The following is a 14430-nucleotide window of genomic DNA, read 5'->3' on the forward strand; positions in this document are numbered from 1 at the left end:
ATAAATAAAATAATAACATGACTTACAAAATTTATTATTAGTTATCTTTCTATATATTTCATTGAACTCAAATGAATAACTGTTCATTACTACTGTTTATTATTATTTCATTTTTTTTATTACAGACATAAAAAAAAAAAAAATTATGTATAATGGAGTTGAAATTAAATTTTTATGTTAATTATTGTTTATTTGATACATTTCTATTTTAATAAATCTAAACAACAATGGTAATGTAACCAAAATAACACTAAAAATATTCATATAAATGTAAATCTTGTTATGCAAATTTGAATCCTCTTTCCTTGTAAGATACTTGTCCAGTTCGAATTAAATTTTCTCGACGGTCCTTGGATGAAAAATTGATTGTTTAAATATTTTTATTGAAAATATTAATAATTGAATATTTACATAAATAATAATACTTACGCGTTCTTTTTTAATGAAATAAGTCAGACTAAAATATGGTATTACTATCATTAGTACACCCAAAAGTGAAGTCTTAGGTGTAGGCTTGAAAAATTCATGTTGTGTTGCTTTCAGAGACATGTATCTTTGAATACCGACATCAAACTAGAAACAAATAATAATACAATATCAACAGCAATAAAAATTTAAGTAATAATTTATACATAATGAATAGGTACATACCAAAGTTCCACCTTCCATTTTTATATTACGGTAAGGGTTTGATGTATGCTTTATGTATTCTTCAGATATAACCTTTCGTAATTCATTTTTTTTCCGAATTAATTCGGGATCAGTTATAGTTTTAAAAGGAGCCCCGTGGGCCATTTTAAATTTCCTAACTCGACGACCAAAAAATATAAAATGTTTTTAAAGAAACTATTAATTTAACTTTGTAAAAATATTAAGTTTTTTCCTTTAATCAGTTTATATTTTTTATTTTATCAAATCACCTTTAAAACATTGTTACCAACATTGGGATTTGGAATAGAATTTCCAAATGAAATTGTATTGAGGCAATAGAGGTTATGATAACATTTTAAAATTTTAACTATTCATGGGGGAAATTTCATTTAATATTTATTTTTGAGATCGAGATGAAATTATAAAATATGATATTATGTCGTATTCAATATTCATGTACATTAAACACATTAATATTATACCTATGCAGGTTATAATAAATAAAATAAATGTTACATTGTCGATGATATTTAATTCAATCTACCATATTATTATAATAGTAAAATAAGTTGCTATAATAACAATATAAATGTATTATTATGATCTTCGCTCAAAATCGTACTATAAGCAAAGAACTATCATTGAATTCAAATAACAAATACGAGTTTATGATATACATTGTATTGTTATAATTTATAGTTAGTATTTAGTATAATCAATAGAAAGGTATGCTCTGTTTTAACTGACAGTAGAGGAGTTACCTACATTTTTCCTTTTTTATACCTATCCTTCTATAACTACATACATTGCTTTTAACCATAGCTCTAAAGAAAAAATTGATGAAATTACAAACATCCATTTTAATTATTATTTATTTGTTGTGTGATTCACAGGTACTATCCTGTATACAGTGGCGCAACTATGAGGTTGCAAAAAGATCTTTAGCACCCCTTGTTTTTATACCTAACTATTATTATTTTAGTAAAATACCGTCCATTGGTAAACTGTCAACAGTTATAGCACCCCATGTTTTAGAGGTCTAGTTGCGCCTATAGTACTATATCTGTACAGAATATAATAATAGAAAAAAATAAAAACCTACACAGAATAAAATATTGAAATCCATAATATAACTTGCATAACCTTGCTTGTTTACCTGAAAATGTACCTTTTTATTTCATTGTGCAGTTGCGAGTTAATCATAATAAGAATTTTATACTATAATGAATTTAAAAATTTTTTAAATTAAAATAACTTTGGGGTTAAATGGTTATGTAGCTCCATAATAACTCAGAACACAGGAAAATAGTATACATACTGATAAAATAAAGAACATCATTTTAAGATTTAAATACAATGCGATAACTGTTTAGTATTTAGTTATCAAATTAATTTATAATACTAAATTATAAAGAAAAATCTATACAATAAGAAAATATATAATTTTCTTAATAGCAATAATAACAACTACTAGACAAGTTAATATTCAAAATAAATAATAATATTATTGACATATAAATATAAAATAATAGGTTTACATAACACTTAAATTATTACAATATTTTATTAAATAAGTAGTGTTTTTGATAAAAATTGGGTTGTAATTGTTTGAGGAAAAAACAAGTTAATTCATAAGTTAATAACAAAGCTTTAGTCAAAAGACATGACTTATTGTTTACCTGTTTCTGATGCAACAAAATATTCTATCATAACACAACATACTTTTATGTGAATAGGTAATAACATACAATATTTATACTACTTTACATTATGATTTTTTTTGTACATGATTTTTCAAAAGTGTCAATATATCATTGTCAAATTCTTGTGGGGCCGGTTTAGATCCAATAGACCAAGCATATAAGTCCCATTCATCGAATTTACTGTTAATCAATGCATCATACTTTTGTAATTGTTCACAATTGAATGTCTTTACATATTTGTCGGCAAATGTAGTAAAGATTATACAATTTTCTAATATTCCCCTTTTTCTAGATTGATATATAAGACGGCTTCTCATCAAATCTAGATCCGAATCTGAAGATGTTTTAGTATTACCAGTTAGAGCGTAACTGCGGTTCTTGATACCCATTAAAAGAGAATTTCTCTGTAATTATAAAATAAATAATTATAGTTTTTAATGTTTTTAAATCCATAAAATATGAATTATCGATTAAACCAGCATACAAACCATTAGGAAATATCTATAAAAATGAACAGTTTTATTTAGCATGTTACTTGATGCTTTATAATTGAGTTTAATTGTTCAATTGCTTATTGTAATTGAATTTTTTCAATAATTTAGTCTTGTGAACAAATTAAGATATTATTAGTCTATTTGCGGGGACGTAGTTATACTAAAGTGGTAGTTTACACAATATACTGAAATTATTTTCTATTTTTCTGTAACGTTATCTGAATTACGAAGGTGAAGATGATATCACTTATCAGTATGATTTAAAAGATAGTAGAGTGATTGTCACGGAGTAATTACAAATAGGGCAAATGCACGGCTATAGATACTATAGCCGTGGGCAAATGTGTAAACTGGGTCCGCGATTACCTATTTTGTAACTTCACGGTTAGCCGTTTAATGTATAGCTAAACTTGGTGTATGAACAAACAGGACCCGGGTCATTGAGATCCCAACCAAACCTTTGGTAACAGCGTGGATCTGGTTGTCTCGGGATCTATTTGTCATCTCTTGATCAAAATGTCTCACTAGTAAAAATGTATTAATTTAGTTAATACTTGAGTTTTAACTAATAAATTAAATTGATCAAATTTGAGTTTTGACGAATATTGCATACAATATATAATACCTATGTATTTTATTTATATTATGGCATTATTTATTCACAAATTTCGTTATTTGCTTGCAGAAGCCGACTGGCCTGGTTTGACAGTACCTACCTAGTTGTATCATAGTCGGGTGAGATAGACTAAACAAGTTTTATTTTTTAAATTAATTTTGAATAAGTTTGTAAACTTAAATCTTAACATGTAACACCTTTCTCCAAATGTTGGAGATTTAAAAATGTGTTGATAACTTGTAATCAATGCAATAAACTTAATATATTTGTCATGTAATTGTCCATATTTGATAACTTTTTATAAAAATACTGTATAATTCACATATCTAATACGTATATCGCATATAAATTGTTTTTATTACCGTAGATACATTCATAATTTTACAAATAATTAGCCATAACACCAAAAATAACCAAAATTAACTAGTTATAGGTGTTTTTGTAATAAACTAGCTTTTGTTTTTTCGTCTGTTTAAACTAATACCACAGAATAAATTAAATACATAAAAATCGAATTTAGGGCGAGTAGTTTATGAGTTATAAGTTATACGTATTTAAAGTTTAGACAAGTGGAGTGGAGTGGTACGCGGGGTTGCCCCGCAAAATGTTTGTCTACTACTCCGCTTGTCTAAACTTTAAATACGTATAATTCATAAACTACTCGCCCTAAATTGGATTTTTATGTATCAATATCAAAATACTCAAAAAATTGTTTTGCTTTGGAATATGAAATTAAAACTATGTTTTCGTTCATATCGCAACTTCACACTACGGCCAAAGGACAGAGACGGCTTAAAAACTGTTGCCACAAAGTTAAAACTATACTACTATAGAGATGCGTTAGTACGTTATTAACCACTATGTCAATTAAATAGGTTGAAGTTGAATACTATATGTATTTATAGACCTATGTTCTTATAAGACTAAATACCAATTTAATTTAGTTCAATAAAATATGCAAGTGTATTATACACTAGTACACATTTGAGGAGGGGATTCTTAATTTTTCGCACCATTTTGCAAATTCCCGTCCATCAGTCCTATTCAACTGCTGCTACAGTAATACACTTTGTAGTACCTATAGCTGGTCGCATATTTTCCTCATCAGTTTCAAATTGTTTTCCGGTGTATTCTTACAAGTAGTGTTCTCTTCCATAGTTCGAACTACTAACTATTGAACCTATTTCATCGCCTCTTCTCTTGCAATAAGCTTTGAAAATATTTTAATGATTTTTTAAGTCCTTAATTTTTAATAATTGATTTATATACTCATAAATAAAAAAATAAAACAGTAATTCATTGTGTAAAAATGATTTTCAATTTATTCACATTTTAATAACAAATCAAGGTATACAGAGTGTCCCGCGAGGATTTACCCATTGCGATATCTCCTGAAATAATGGAGATATCATAATTCTGGTTTTTTAATAAGATTTACAGGGACAAGAACTACAAATATTTCATATTTTAATTTATTTTTAAGTTTTTATAAAAAAGTATGTTTTTATTTAATTATTTAAAAAAAAAATTGTAGATAGCCATTTTGTAGATTTTTTTTTCTGAAAATATTGACGTTTTAACATTTTAATTTCATCAATTTCCTGATTTTTAATATTTTTTCTAGTTTCGAAAAAACTGCGAAATTTATTAATAATAAATTTATTTTTCACGCATATTATATGAGTCCCATATCTTAAGTACCTAGACAAATATATAAGTCGATAAAACGCCGTTCCACTATTTATGTGAGTACTAATTTTTTTATAATTTTTAGTCATTGTTTCCGTAAACTATATAATTGTTTGTGTTAAAACTTTTTTCTCAGAAAAAATATTAAATTTTGTTTGAAAATAATAATATTCATACGGTCAATAGTAATCTATTTATCCATATAGGTATACAATCAACGCATAAAACATTAAAACATTCATATTACAACGTATAACGATATTTTTATTTTTTTAATTAACAACACAGAAAACGATTAATTATGTATTCAATTTTGTAGATTTATGCGTTAAAGAAATTCACTGTCAGTGTTAAGTCGATCTTATAAATTAATCATAAAGAATATTGAAGACGTTCGACGGTATCCGGTCAAAGATTCGGTTCAGTTGATCGTACCGGCCGAGAACTCGATCCTTTGACATTATCCAATTATTTGACGGTTTTTCGGCGAACAATATCCCGGATACTGTATCCGTGAACAATGTGCATAGTACATGAATCAATCCCGAAAACTTCGAGGAGTTTTTCACAGTCATCTTTGCGCCTAATAGAATCTATGAAACGACCAGAATCCTTAAGCAATACGGTTGTTGTGCTCGTCCGGATTATTCCGTTCGAATGTTGTTTTTTCGACTCTGTGAGGTTCAATTTTTTAGGAAAAAGTACAACTAACAGTTATAAGAATTTTTATATTAATATAATTTTAATGTGAGTCGAAATATTTAATTCAATGTACAATTCGTTAATGGTCGTCGGGACGACGTACAGTTTTAAGAGTGCTGGATCGACTGATCCTCTGGCTCGATCGCGAAATCCGCGTACAATATTCTGCAAGTCGCCTACACACTTTATCGACAGGCTACAATAATATACTCTTATAATTAATATACAATAGACTTATACTATATACTAATAGCTAATGCGTACATAACACGGTAATAAGTTTACAAACATAAAATCGCCAGGCAGAATTCCTGCCAAACCTTTCTGATGGGGAACTATAATACATTATAACCGGTACCGCAGGAATACTCCAATTTGCTGCACTTGTAACTGGCTGTTGAAGCGATTATGGCATAAGCACGACGACTTCAATTTGGAACAATTCTAAATACTTGGCGAACAGCTCGAGAGCAGAAATATAAAAAAGTAACAGAATAAACTTGTGCACGACTCAACTAATTATGTGTCAAATTTAAAATTAATTATAAAACTACGATTTTTAACATAACTAGTCTTATTAATATTTAATAAAATATAACAATGTCATCTTTGACGTTTGCAGTGGCTATTCACTTTATACTTATGTATAATATGTACGAGATTGTTGGATTTTTATGTTTCTAATAAGTACAAAATGTTATGAAAGTATAAAAATAGTTGAAATATTAATCTTGTTTTATTTATCAAAACTATAAGATAATTTTAATGTTCATACGTCTTTGTCAAAGTTGTAGAAATTCATACGGTATATTCATAGTGGTTTACGAATTATTCGTAAAAATAAAATATCTTTTACAAAAATATCGTTTAATCAACAAGCATTAAGTATAGAAACGAAATGAATATTTATTAATAGATTTATCATTATCTTGGTTAACATGACAATGAGTTTACCGTGGTCCACAAGGATGGATGGACAGTCTGAAAGAAAGTACAACGGGGAAAAATTATAAAAATTTCTTATAAAATTTAATATGAAACATCACAAATGGCGTTATAGAATTGAAAACTTTGTGATGAGGCGTGAGATAATACCTACCTATATAATATTAAAATGTATTCCATCATAAGAATTGTGCAATGTTATACAAAGCAGTTTAGAACATATCACTTTAATTTTTTCGTTAATATAGTTGATTATTTAAAATTAATAAGTTAATATGAACACTTCAAAGTCATAGAAGTTTTATTTCAAAACTCAATGTGTGAATGAACTATTATATATTAAATAAATTATATTATATTAATCAAGATTATGATTGATTACATCACAGAATATTACAAGAATATTACAGAACATAATACGTTGAAAATAATACAAATATCCAATTGTTTTAAGAATAATATAATTTAGTTTATTTGATAAAATACTTTGTGCGCGTGTAATAGTGCATATTATAATTCATGCTAGTTGTACATTATATGCAGATTAATCAATTGGTAATTTTAGCACTATTTAATATGTATCTAACTACAAAATAATTTACTTTTTAATTCCTGTTTTATTTAAATATTGCGTATACTTATATACAAGAAATATATAATGAAATTACAAAATTTATCTTTTTATATTTTTATATGTATGTTTTTAAAATAATGGATTTGCATACATTAAACTCTTATTTCTATTCATTCATCACTATTTTTTATTACCAATGAAGAATGTGTTACATTTATTTTATTGTATTTTGTATCTGATAAATTTATGCAACTTTCAAAATCAGTACTATTTTTTTTAATAATTTTGTTGTAATACTGAATATGTTATGTAATATGTTTTTTTTGGATTTTTAAATTATAGCTTCAGAATTAACCATTACTAGTTTATCGTTTCATAGTTTAATTGTTGAATTTTAATAATATCTAACAAAATTTGCTAGCGTTGAAGTCCCCTTAACTTAAAGGTCTAGTTACGCCTATATGATGGCGCCAGTGGAGGAGGTCCGGACCCCCGGCGGCCGCCATTAATACGGCACTGGTAGACGTTTAGTATTAGATAATTAGATCAGTCTACTTAGAATTTTGCAATATCCGCTGCCTTAGTTTGACTTGATTTAATGTTTTCCTGACTTATTTGAGTTGTATTTTGTATTGTATATTTTTATGGAACTTAACCTGTTAATCTGTTAACCTGTGTCTTGTTTCAACGCCTAATGTAGGTACTAAAATAAATAATAGACACAATCAAAATATTACTACCTATATCGGCAATCGGCTATATCTATGTTATGGTGTAAAAATTAATTAACAATTAGAATTACAATACAAAATGTAATGTGTAAGTAGATAGTAAGTAGTAATATTTGTATGTAGTATACACAAAAAATTTACCATAAGGCCCTGCCCCCTGAATTTGGTCGACCTGAGGAAAATAGACCTACTCCTCTCCCCATCATTGACAGCCCGTTGAAGCTGAAATGATTAAATACATGTAATTTGTGAAATACCTATACTCTATAGTGTATAGTAAAATAGTAGTTATATAGGAATTAGGAAATGGGTCAAAAAATAATATAGGTAGGTCACCTAGGTATATTATATACACTTTTTATTAATTGTGTAAAGGCCGAGTTAGATTTCATGAATTTAAAAATGCCGCCATAATAGTAAATAGATTTAGATGTCTCAAATAGACTGGGACCTATAAATGTCAGTGGATCTAAATGACTCGGATCTGGTATCAATTCTTATCAGAATGGTTACAGGGATCTCAATGATGCGGGATCTATTTGTCAGCATACCGCTAAACTTAACTCGAATGATTTAGGTAGTAGGTACCGTGATTATAGGCAGTATATACTTTGAGTCTTGAATTTCGATGGTGTATTTACAAATATTAAAATTATTTCATGATTAAAAATAAAAAATTTAATTCGTTTTTGCTTAACAAACTATACATGAAACACCCTTTTCACTCATGATCATTTTAACATAATTAGAAAATACTAACACCATTTCAAATAAGCTCATAAATTTAAAATGTATGGTTATTTCGGGACATAAAAAATCTTCTGTCTTTGGTTAAATTTACTTGGTAGTGGATAAAAAAAAAACAACACTCTTGAAATGTGATGACTAGGGGCGGAGTGGCCCATCCTAACCTAACCAGATGGGCCGGTACTGACGATCACTATATGGGCCGGACCCACGACATTAAAAAAAAAATAATTTCATTAAATGTTTTAAGGAGTTTTATTACAAATAAATCTTAGTCTTAAAATGAAGTGTACGTGATGTTATCATATCAATTTAATGTTATGAATTATGATTTATGGAATATCGAATGTTGATAATTATTGTCATCTATGGTATTTTCACTTCTTCACAAGTGAGTAACTAAGGAGGGGGGATGTTTCAGGGTTCAGACCCCCCCGAAATTTGTTTTTTAGCTACGGCCTTATTTACGAAGAAGTAAATACGACTGCACGAATAGCGAGTGTAGCGCATATTCTATGGTGCAGCTCGATTCCCGAAAGTTCTTATCTATCAGTCTATCGCGTCAATTTTAAATTCTAATTATAGAATTGAATCGTATTTTTGTATAGGTATGCTTATAATTATTTACTAACTTTGCCAGCAATCCAAATGGCCTGTGAAAGGTTATTTTTTACTTTAAAATATTTAAAAAGCCGTTTAAGAAATTCAATGACAACTGAACACTAGGAGTCATTCGTGTTGATGGCGATTGAAAAAAAAAATTTTGTATAGTTTATAAATATTAAAGTATACTTTGTGAAATTTTCATGTGTATATTTTTTTTATTTATAAATATTAAAACAAAAAATGTATTTGTTAATTTTATAAGTTATTTTATAAATCAAAGTATAATATATAATTTTTTTCAAGTTAATGTCTACGTGTTAGCCTCTGAAACAATCAGTTGATGAACTAATGGGCCGGCAAAATATATTTTCCAGACCTGAAATTAGATCCCACTCCGCCCCTGAGTGATGACAGGTATAAGTTGCAGATAAAAAGATTCATATAACAATACCATTAAACAGTTACAAATATTTTATATTTTTATGTAAGATAATTTACTATGATCAATATTATTTTCATCTTCTACAGTAATCATATCTACATCATTTTCTTGTTCTTCTTCGAGTAATTTTTCTTCAGTTAACAAACGTTGTTTAAGTCCTGAAACAAACAATTATTTTAGTAATTTGATAATTTCTAATATATTATCATACAAATAAAAACTTTAAATATGGTATGCACTATGCTGTGAAAGTTATTAAGTTCTAGGTTCCATCAGACAATTGTTCAGAATTCACAATAACTGAATAATAATAATAACTGTATATAAAATGTTTTTAAAAATTTGTTTAGACATTTTTATTATTTACTTACCGAGATATTTATGCACCTATATATATTTGTACCTAATTTTAATAACTTTTTTTTGAAAAAATACAATTCAACATCTATACAAATTATGTTTATCAAGATTTGGAGCATTTCTACTTTTTATATAATTGGTACTAATGCTTTTAATGCTTAATCTCTGCAACCCAATCTAGCATTTTTCAATGACAGTGATGTAATGTAAGACAATAACTAACTCTTCAGAATAGACAGGTGCCAGTGGCGTGGTTAACTAAACATTTTCTAGAGGCAAATTACAAATACCTCGTGTACCCACCCATCACTATTATTACAGAAAGTAGGGGAGAGGGGGGATTAAAAAAAAATCTTGTAAAGCATCTTTTAAATGTTTAAGTAATTAATGTATAAATACATTATAATATAATACAACTTATTATATTATTTCAGATCATTATTGACTACCTATTTAGTATATCATACCACATTTTCAACTAGGGATTCAACGACCACTACCCACATCCCTGTTTAAAAATAATCTCAGAGGCAATTGCTTCTGAAATTGTCGTTTACCACGCCACACTGGTGCATGTCATCAAGATATATATACATAAAACATGAGAATGTAATTGCTTTTAAAACGATAGTTCGATTATATTACCTGCAGCAGGTGATCTAATCAATGACATATCTCTTTGGACTTCTCTGATATCTCTGTGCTGTTCAACTTCACGTCCTTTACGTAATCGCTGCATTACATAGGTAGATTGACGCTTCTTTTGAATTTCAGTGACTTTCTTGATTGCTTCCACTATTCAAACAAATATTATAACATTAAATTTCACAAATGTTCTTAATCGTACAAAAGACCATTAAATAAATGTATTTAGATTTTTGTTATTTATAATTTAAAGTTATTTCATAACTATGTTTATTGTACATAGTTTACTTACTAGACATTTGCCAAAATTCTCTGTCATATTTCATGGGTATGTTACGTCTCTTTTCGATTTCAAATGATGGATCGACAGCTAATTCTTTACCAACAGCCTTGCGGTATGCTTTGGTCCATCGTACGCGCCTTGGGTTCTTCTTCTTTTGGAATGCTCTGTGACATTTCGAGCGACAAAATTTAAACACCTAATAAACATAATAAAGTTGTTAATAAATGTGTTCTAATAGAGTACAGAATGGATATTAAATTTATTTGACATACCTTACAATCATTTCTTACGAAATGCATTCCATGTCCTGGGTACATCTTGGACGAACAAAAATAACAAGTGTCAATACGCATTGTATCGACTTACGAAGTGGATATTAATACGTCTTACGTGAATCCATTAACTACACACTACACAGGACTATACAGTACACTGCAGTTACTAGTTATAGGCTTATAGCTTACAAAAACAGAATGAGAATTGAATTTTGTACTTGTACACAAAAATTCAAAATAAGAAGCGGTAGTGTAAATAATGATAAGTGATTACCACATGGCAACGTCCACGAGTTTAGTATCAATGTTTTCCAATTTTTTTAATGAAAAAATGGAAGAACCCCTCTCGCCTATTATCCAGTGTAGCCAGGGTATGCGTGAATTTAACAATATTCAGCAAAATAGACTGGTTATAGAAAGCGTATAGAAATAATTGGTTCAGTAAGTTAAATCTAGTTCAGTTAGTACTTAGGTAGTTAGGTGTTACTACAATGTTGGTGTAAACCTTTTTTCTATAAAACAACTACTTTAAATAAATACCTACCTACTAAATTTTTTTCACATTTTAAATGATTTTCAATAATATAATGTAGGGTACCTAATATACTTAGGTATAGGTATGTCGTTAAGTGTGACTATAGGAGTATAAATTATAAACAATATAGTTAAGCCGTCTAGATTTTGGATATTGGAGTCATTAGGAAACCCACCCCCATTTTTGCATGAGGTAGCCCCTCATAAAATAGCTATTAACGCCACCTCTGGTTACTACTTTATTAGTTTCAGCATGAGCAATCAGCATGGTAGGTGACAGCGTAGACTAGCTTAACTCCTTTGAAATATGAGGCTAATTGCTAATAAAAATGCTCAATGTTCCCCTGACCATCCAAAATCTAAATACGTCACTGCAGTACATAATGGCATTATATACTTAGCTACAACTGCTACAAGATAGGCAAAATTGTTGATTGTCAATAATTTTAAAATGTAATCTGAAACCCCAGGAAAATAATAAGCAATCTAAAAATCTGTGAAATGTTACTGTTGCAAGTTGTGGTATTGTTATACTTATATTAAATAATAAACATTACAACTTGTAATAAGTATTTTTGAAGAATGTTAAGAAAACCATACATTTATTAAAGGTTTACAAAATCAAATGAAGCAAACATTTATCCAAGTTTCATTTTTGAACGTAATTCTGCTAATGTAATAAGAACAGCTTCTTCAGTTCTAATAGTTCTAGAACCTTGATTTGGACATGTATTTAAATAAACGTCAAATAAAGTAGACGGATTTTCTTCATCAATACTTTGATCAGCTTCTAATGCAGCTTCGAGTCCATGAACTCCTCCAAAGCATATCAATGCATGTTTAAAACAACCAAGTTGAGTATGATCGGTTTGATCGATATCAATGCCTTTATCAGATGTACCAATTTTTAAATCATATCCACTAGGATATGGGCACTTGGTAAATACTTCATTTATTGATTCAGCATTCCTTACTGTGTAACCCCAGTAAATACCCAATTCATTTTTAGGAGTGCTCGGAGCTACAACAATACCTTTTTGACGTTTAGAGTCATCAGAATTTGGTATTAGTTTAACAGTAACTCGTACATATGGTTGAAGACATTTGTCAACTATTACATGTTTTCTAAGACCAACATCAACATTACAGCCTTTGCCTTTTTTTGGCGGAAGTGTTGATACCACACCTTCTCTGTAAATTAAAATAACAATATATTTAATATTTCTTACATAATACCTACCTATTAATAATTCACAGAAATATTTTGGGAGCAAAAATGTATTTTAATTATATTATATATTACTAAAAATTGAATATGGAATTTTTCTTATTATTGTAGAGTTTACTATGATGGCTGATAGTTATCTATAACCTGAAATGTGGTACATAATAACTGTATACTACATGTCTACAGAAATTGGTGGATTAGGTACTTTTTTAACAATTAAGTTATAATTTTTTTAATTTACCAAGTAGGGTACATAGATTTATATTGGTTATGAAAAGTGCTCAAGTCTTATTAAAAAAAAAAAAATACCGAAATGGGACATTGTCTTCTTGTCTAAAATGATGTGGTGCATCTAGTGGATTCAAAACTCCAGTGTATTTTAAAAAGTTATGAATTGGAAACAATATTCTTCTCAAATATTGAGGGCATTCTAAGTATTGTAAGATTACAGCCAATTGTTTACATGTCTTTGAACCACCTTCCGTTTTTTTATTGGCTACCATCACATTAGTTTGTTTCCCCACATCGTCAAAAACTATGATCTAATACAAAAAAAAAACTAGTTAAAAAATGTAAGAGATAAATTAATGAAAATGTGCAGACACAAACCTCATCAATTTTATAAATGCATGCAGCTCTTGCAATTTGTCCGGCTAGATACGTTCTAAATTCTGGAGACTGTGCATTATCTAAAATGGATCCAGGCACGGCTATGGAGACAGTAGGTAACTGTCGTACTTTAGACGACTTAACTTTGTCATTGATTTCGGTAGTTTTTGAACTTTCAATACTATTATTTATTGTTACCTCAACTTTTTCTGCTTCTGTTGTTTCTACATGTTTTTTTTTCTTCTTAATAGTTTTTATTACCTCTTCAGTTTCTAAACCTTCATCTATTTCGACAACTTCTTGAAGTTTTTTTTTTTTTTTACTCTTTTCAACATTTTGATTCTTACGTTTTTTATTATTTTTGATTTCATTATTGTCGTTGCTTTCGACTTCGAACGATGCCATTGCACGTTTTACAAATAAGACTTCTTTTAGCCGAATTAGATATGAACTAGAAATAAGTTAATATTCGTTTATGTATTTGAAGTTGATTGTCACGTGTTATTATTATCAATCTAACTTCAGATACTACTATCATACTTTAATCACCGTCTAGATTAGTGTTATAAAGTTATTTTTTGGGGTTGGTATTATTG

At 28.5% G+C, this 14430-nt stretch overlaps 4 protein-coding genes across 4 annotated transcripts; all 4 read right to left on the reverse strand.

Moving 5' to 3' along the window:
- Nucleotides 1-34: 34 nt before the first annotated feature.
- LOC113550326 (NADH dehydrogenase [ubiquinone] 1 beta subcomplex subunit 4) lies at nt 35-913 on the reverse strand. Its single transcript, XM_026952076.1, has 3 exons — nt 652-913; nt 430-573; nt 35-349 (listed from the first exon to the last, which is right to left on the reverse strand). The coding sequence occupies exons 1-3, from the start codon at nt 793-795 to the stop codon at nt 281-283; spliced, it is 357 nt and encodes a 118-aa protein (XP_026807877.1). The 5' UTR covers nt 796-913; the 3' UTR covers nt 35-280.
- Nucleotides 914-2175: 1262 nt separating this feature from the next.
- Nucleotides 2176-3054, reverse strand: LOC113550317 (succinate dehydrogenase assembly factor 2, mitochondrial-like). Its single transcript, XM_026952064.1, has 2 exons — nt 2843-3054; nt 2176-2758 (listed from the first exon to the last, which is right to left on the reverse strand). Exons 1-2 carry the CDS (start codon nt 2882-2884, stop codon nt 2420-2422), a joined length of 381 nt encoding a protein of 126 aa, XP_026807865.1. The 5' UTR covers nt 2885-3054; the 3' UTR covers nt 2176-2419.
- A 6857-nt stretch (nt 3055-9911) lies between these two features.
- Nucleotides 9912-11740, reverse strand: LOC113548034 (probable ribosome biogenesis protein RLP24). Its single transcript, XM_026948680.1, has 4 exons — nt 11461-11740; nt 11198-11384; nt 10906-11055; nt 9912-10058 (listed from the first exon to the last, which is right to left on the reverse strand). The coding sequence occupies exons 1-4, from the start codon at nt 11539-11541 to the stop codon at nt 9931-9933; spliced, it is 546 nt and encodes a 181-aa protein (XP_026804481.1). The 5' UTR covers nt 11542-11740; the 3' UTR covers nt 9912-9930.
- An 840-nt stretch (nt 11741-12580) lies between these two features.
- On the reverse strand, nt 12581-14334 carry LOC113547958 (putative methyltransferase C9orf114). Its single transcript, XM_026948556.1, has 3 exons — nt 13835-14334; nt 13535-13767; nt 12581-13188 (listed from the first exon to the last, which is right to left on the reverse strand). Exons 1-3 carry the CDS (start codon nt 14237-14239, stop codon nt 12636-12638), a joined length of 1191 nt encoding a protein of 396 aa, XP_026804357.1. The 5' UTR covers nt 14240-14334; the 3' UTR covers nt 12581-12635.
- Nucleotides 14335-14430: the final 96 nt, after the last annotated feature.

This window comes from Rhopalosiphum maidis, chromosome 1, assembly GCF_003676215.2.
Source record: "Rhopalosiphum maidis isolate BTI-1 chromosome 1, ASM367621v3, whole genome shotgun sequence".
Taxonomy (NCBI): Eukaryota; Metazoa; Arthropoda; class Insecta; order Hemiptera; family Aphididae; genus Rhopalosiphum; species Rhopalosiphum maidis.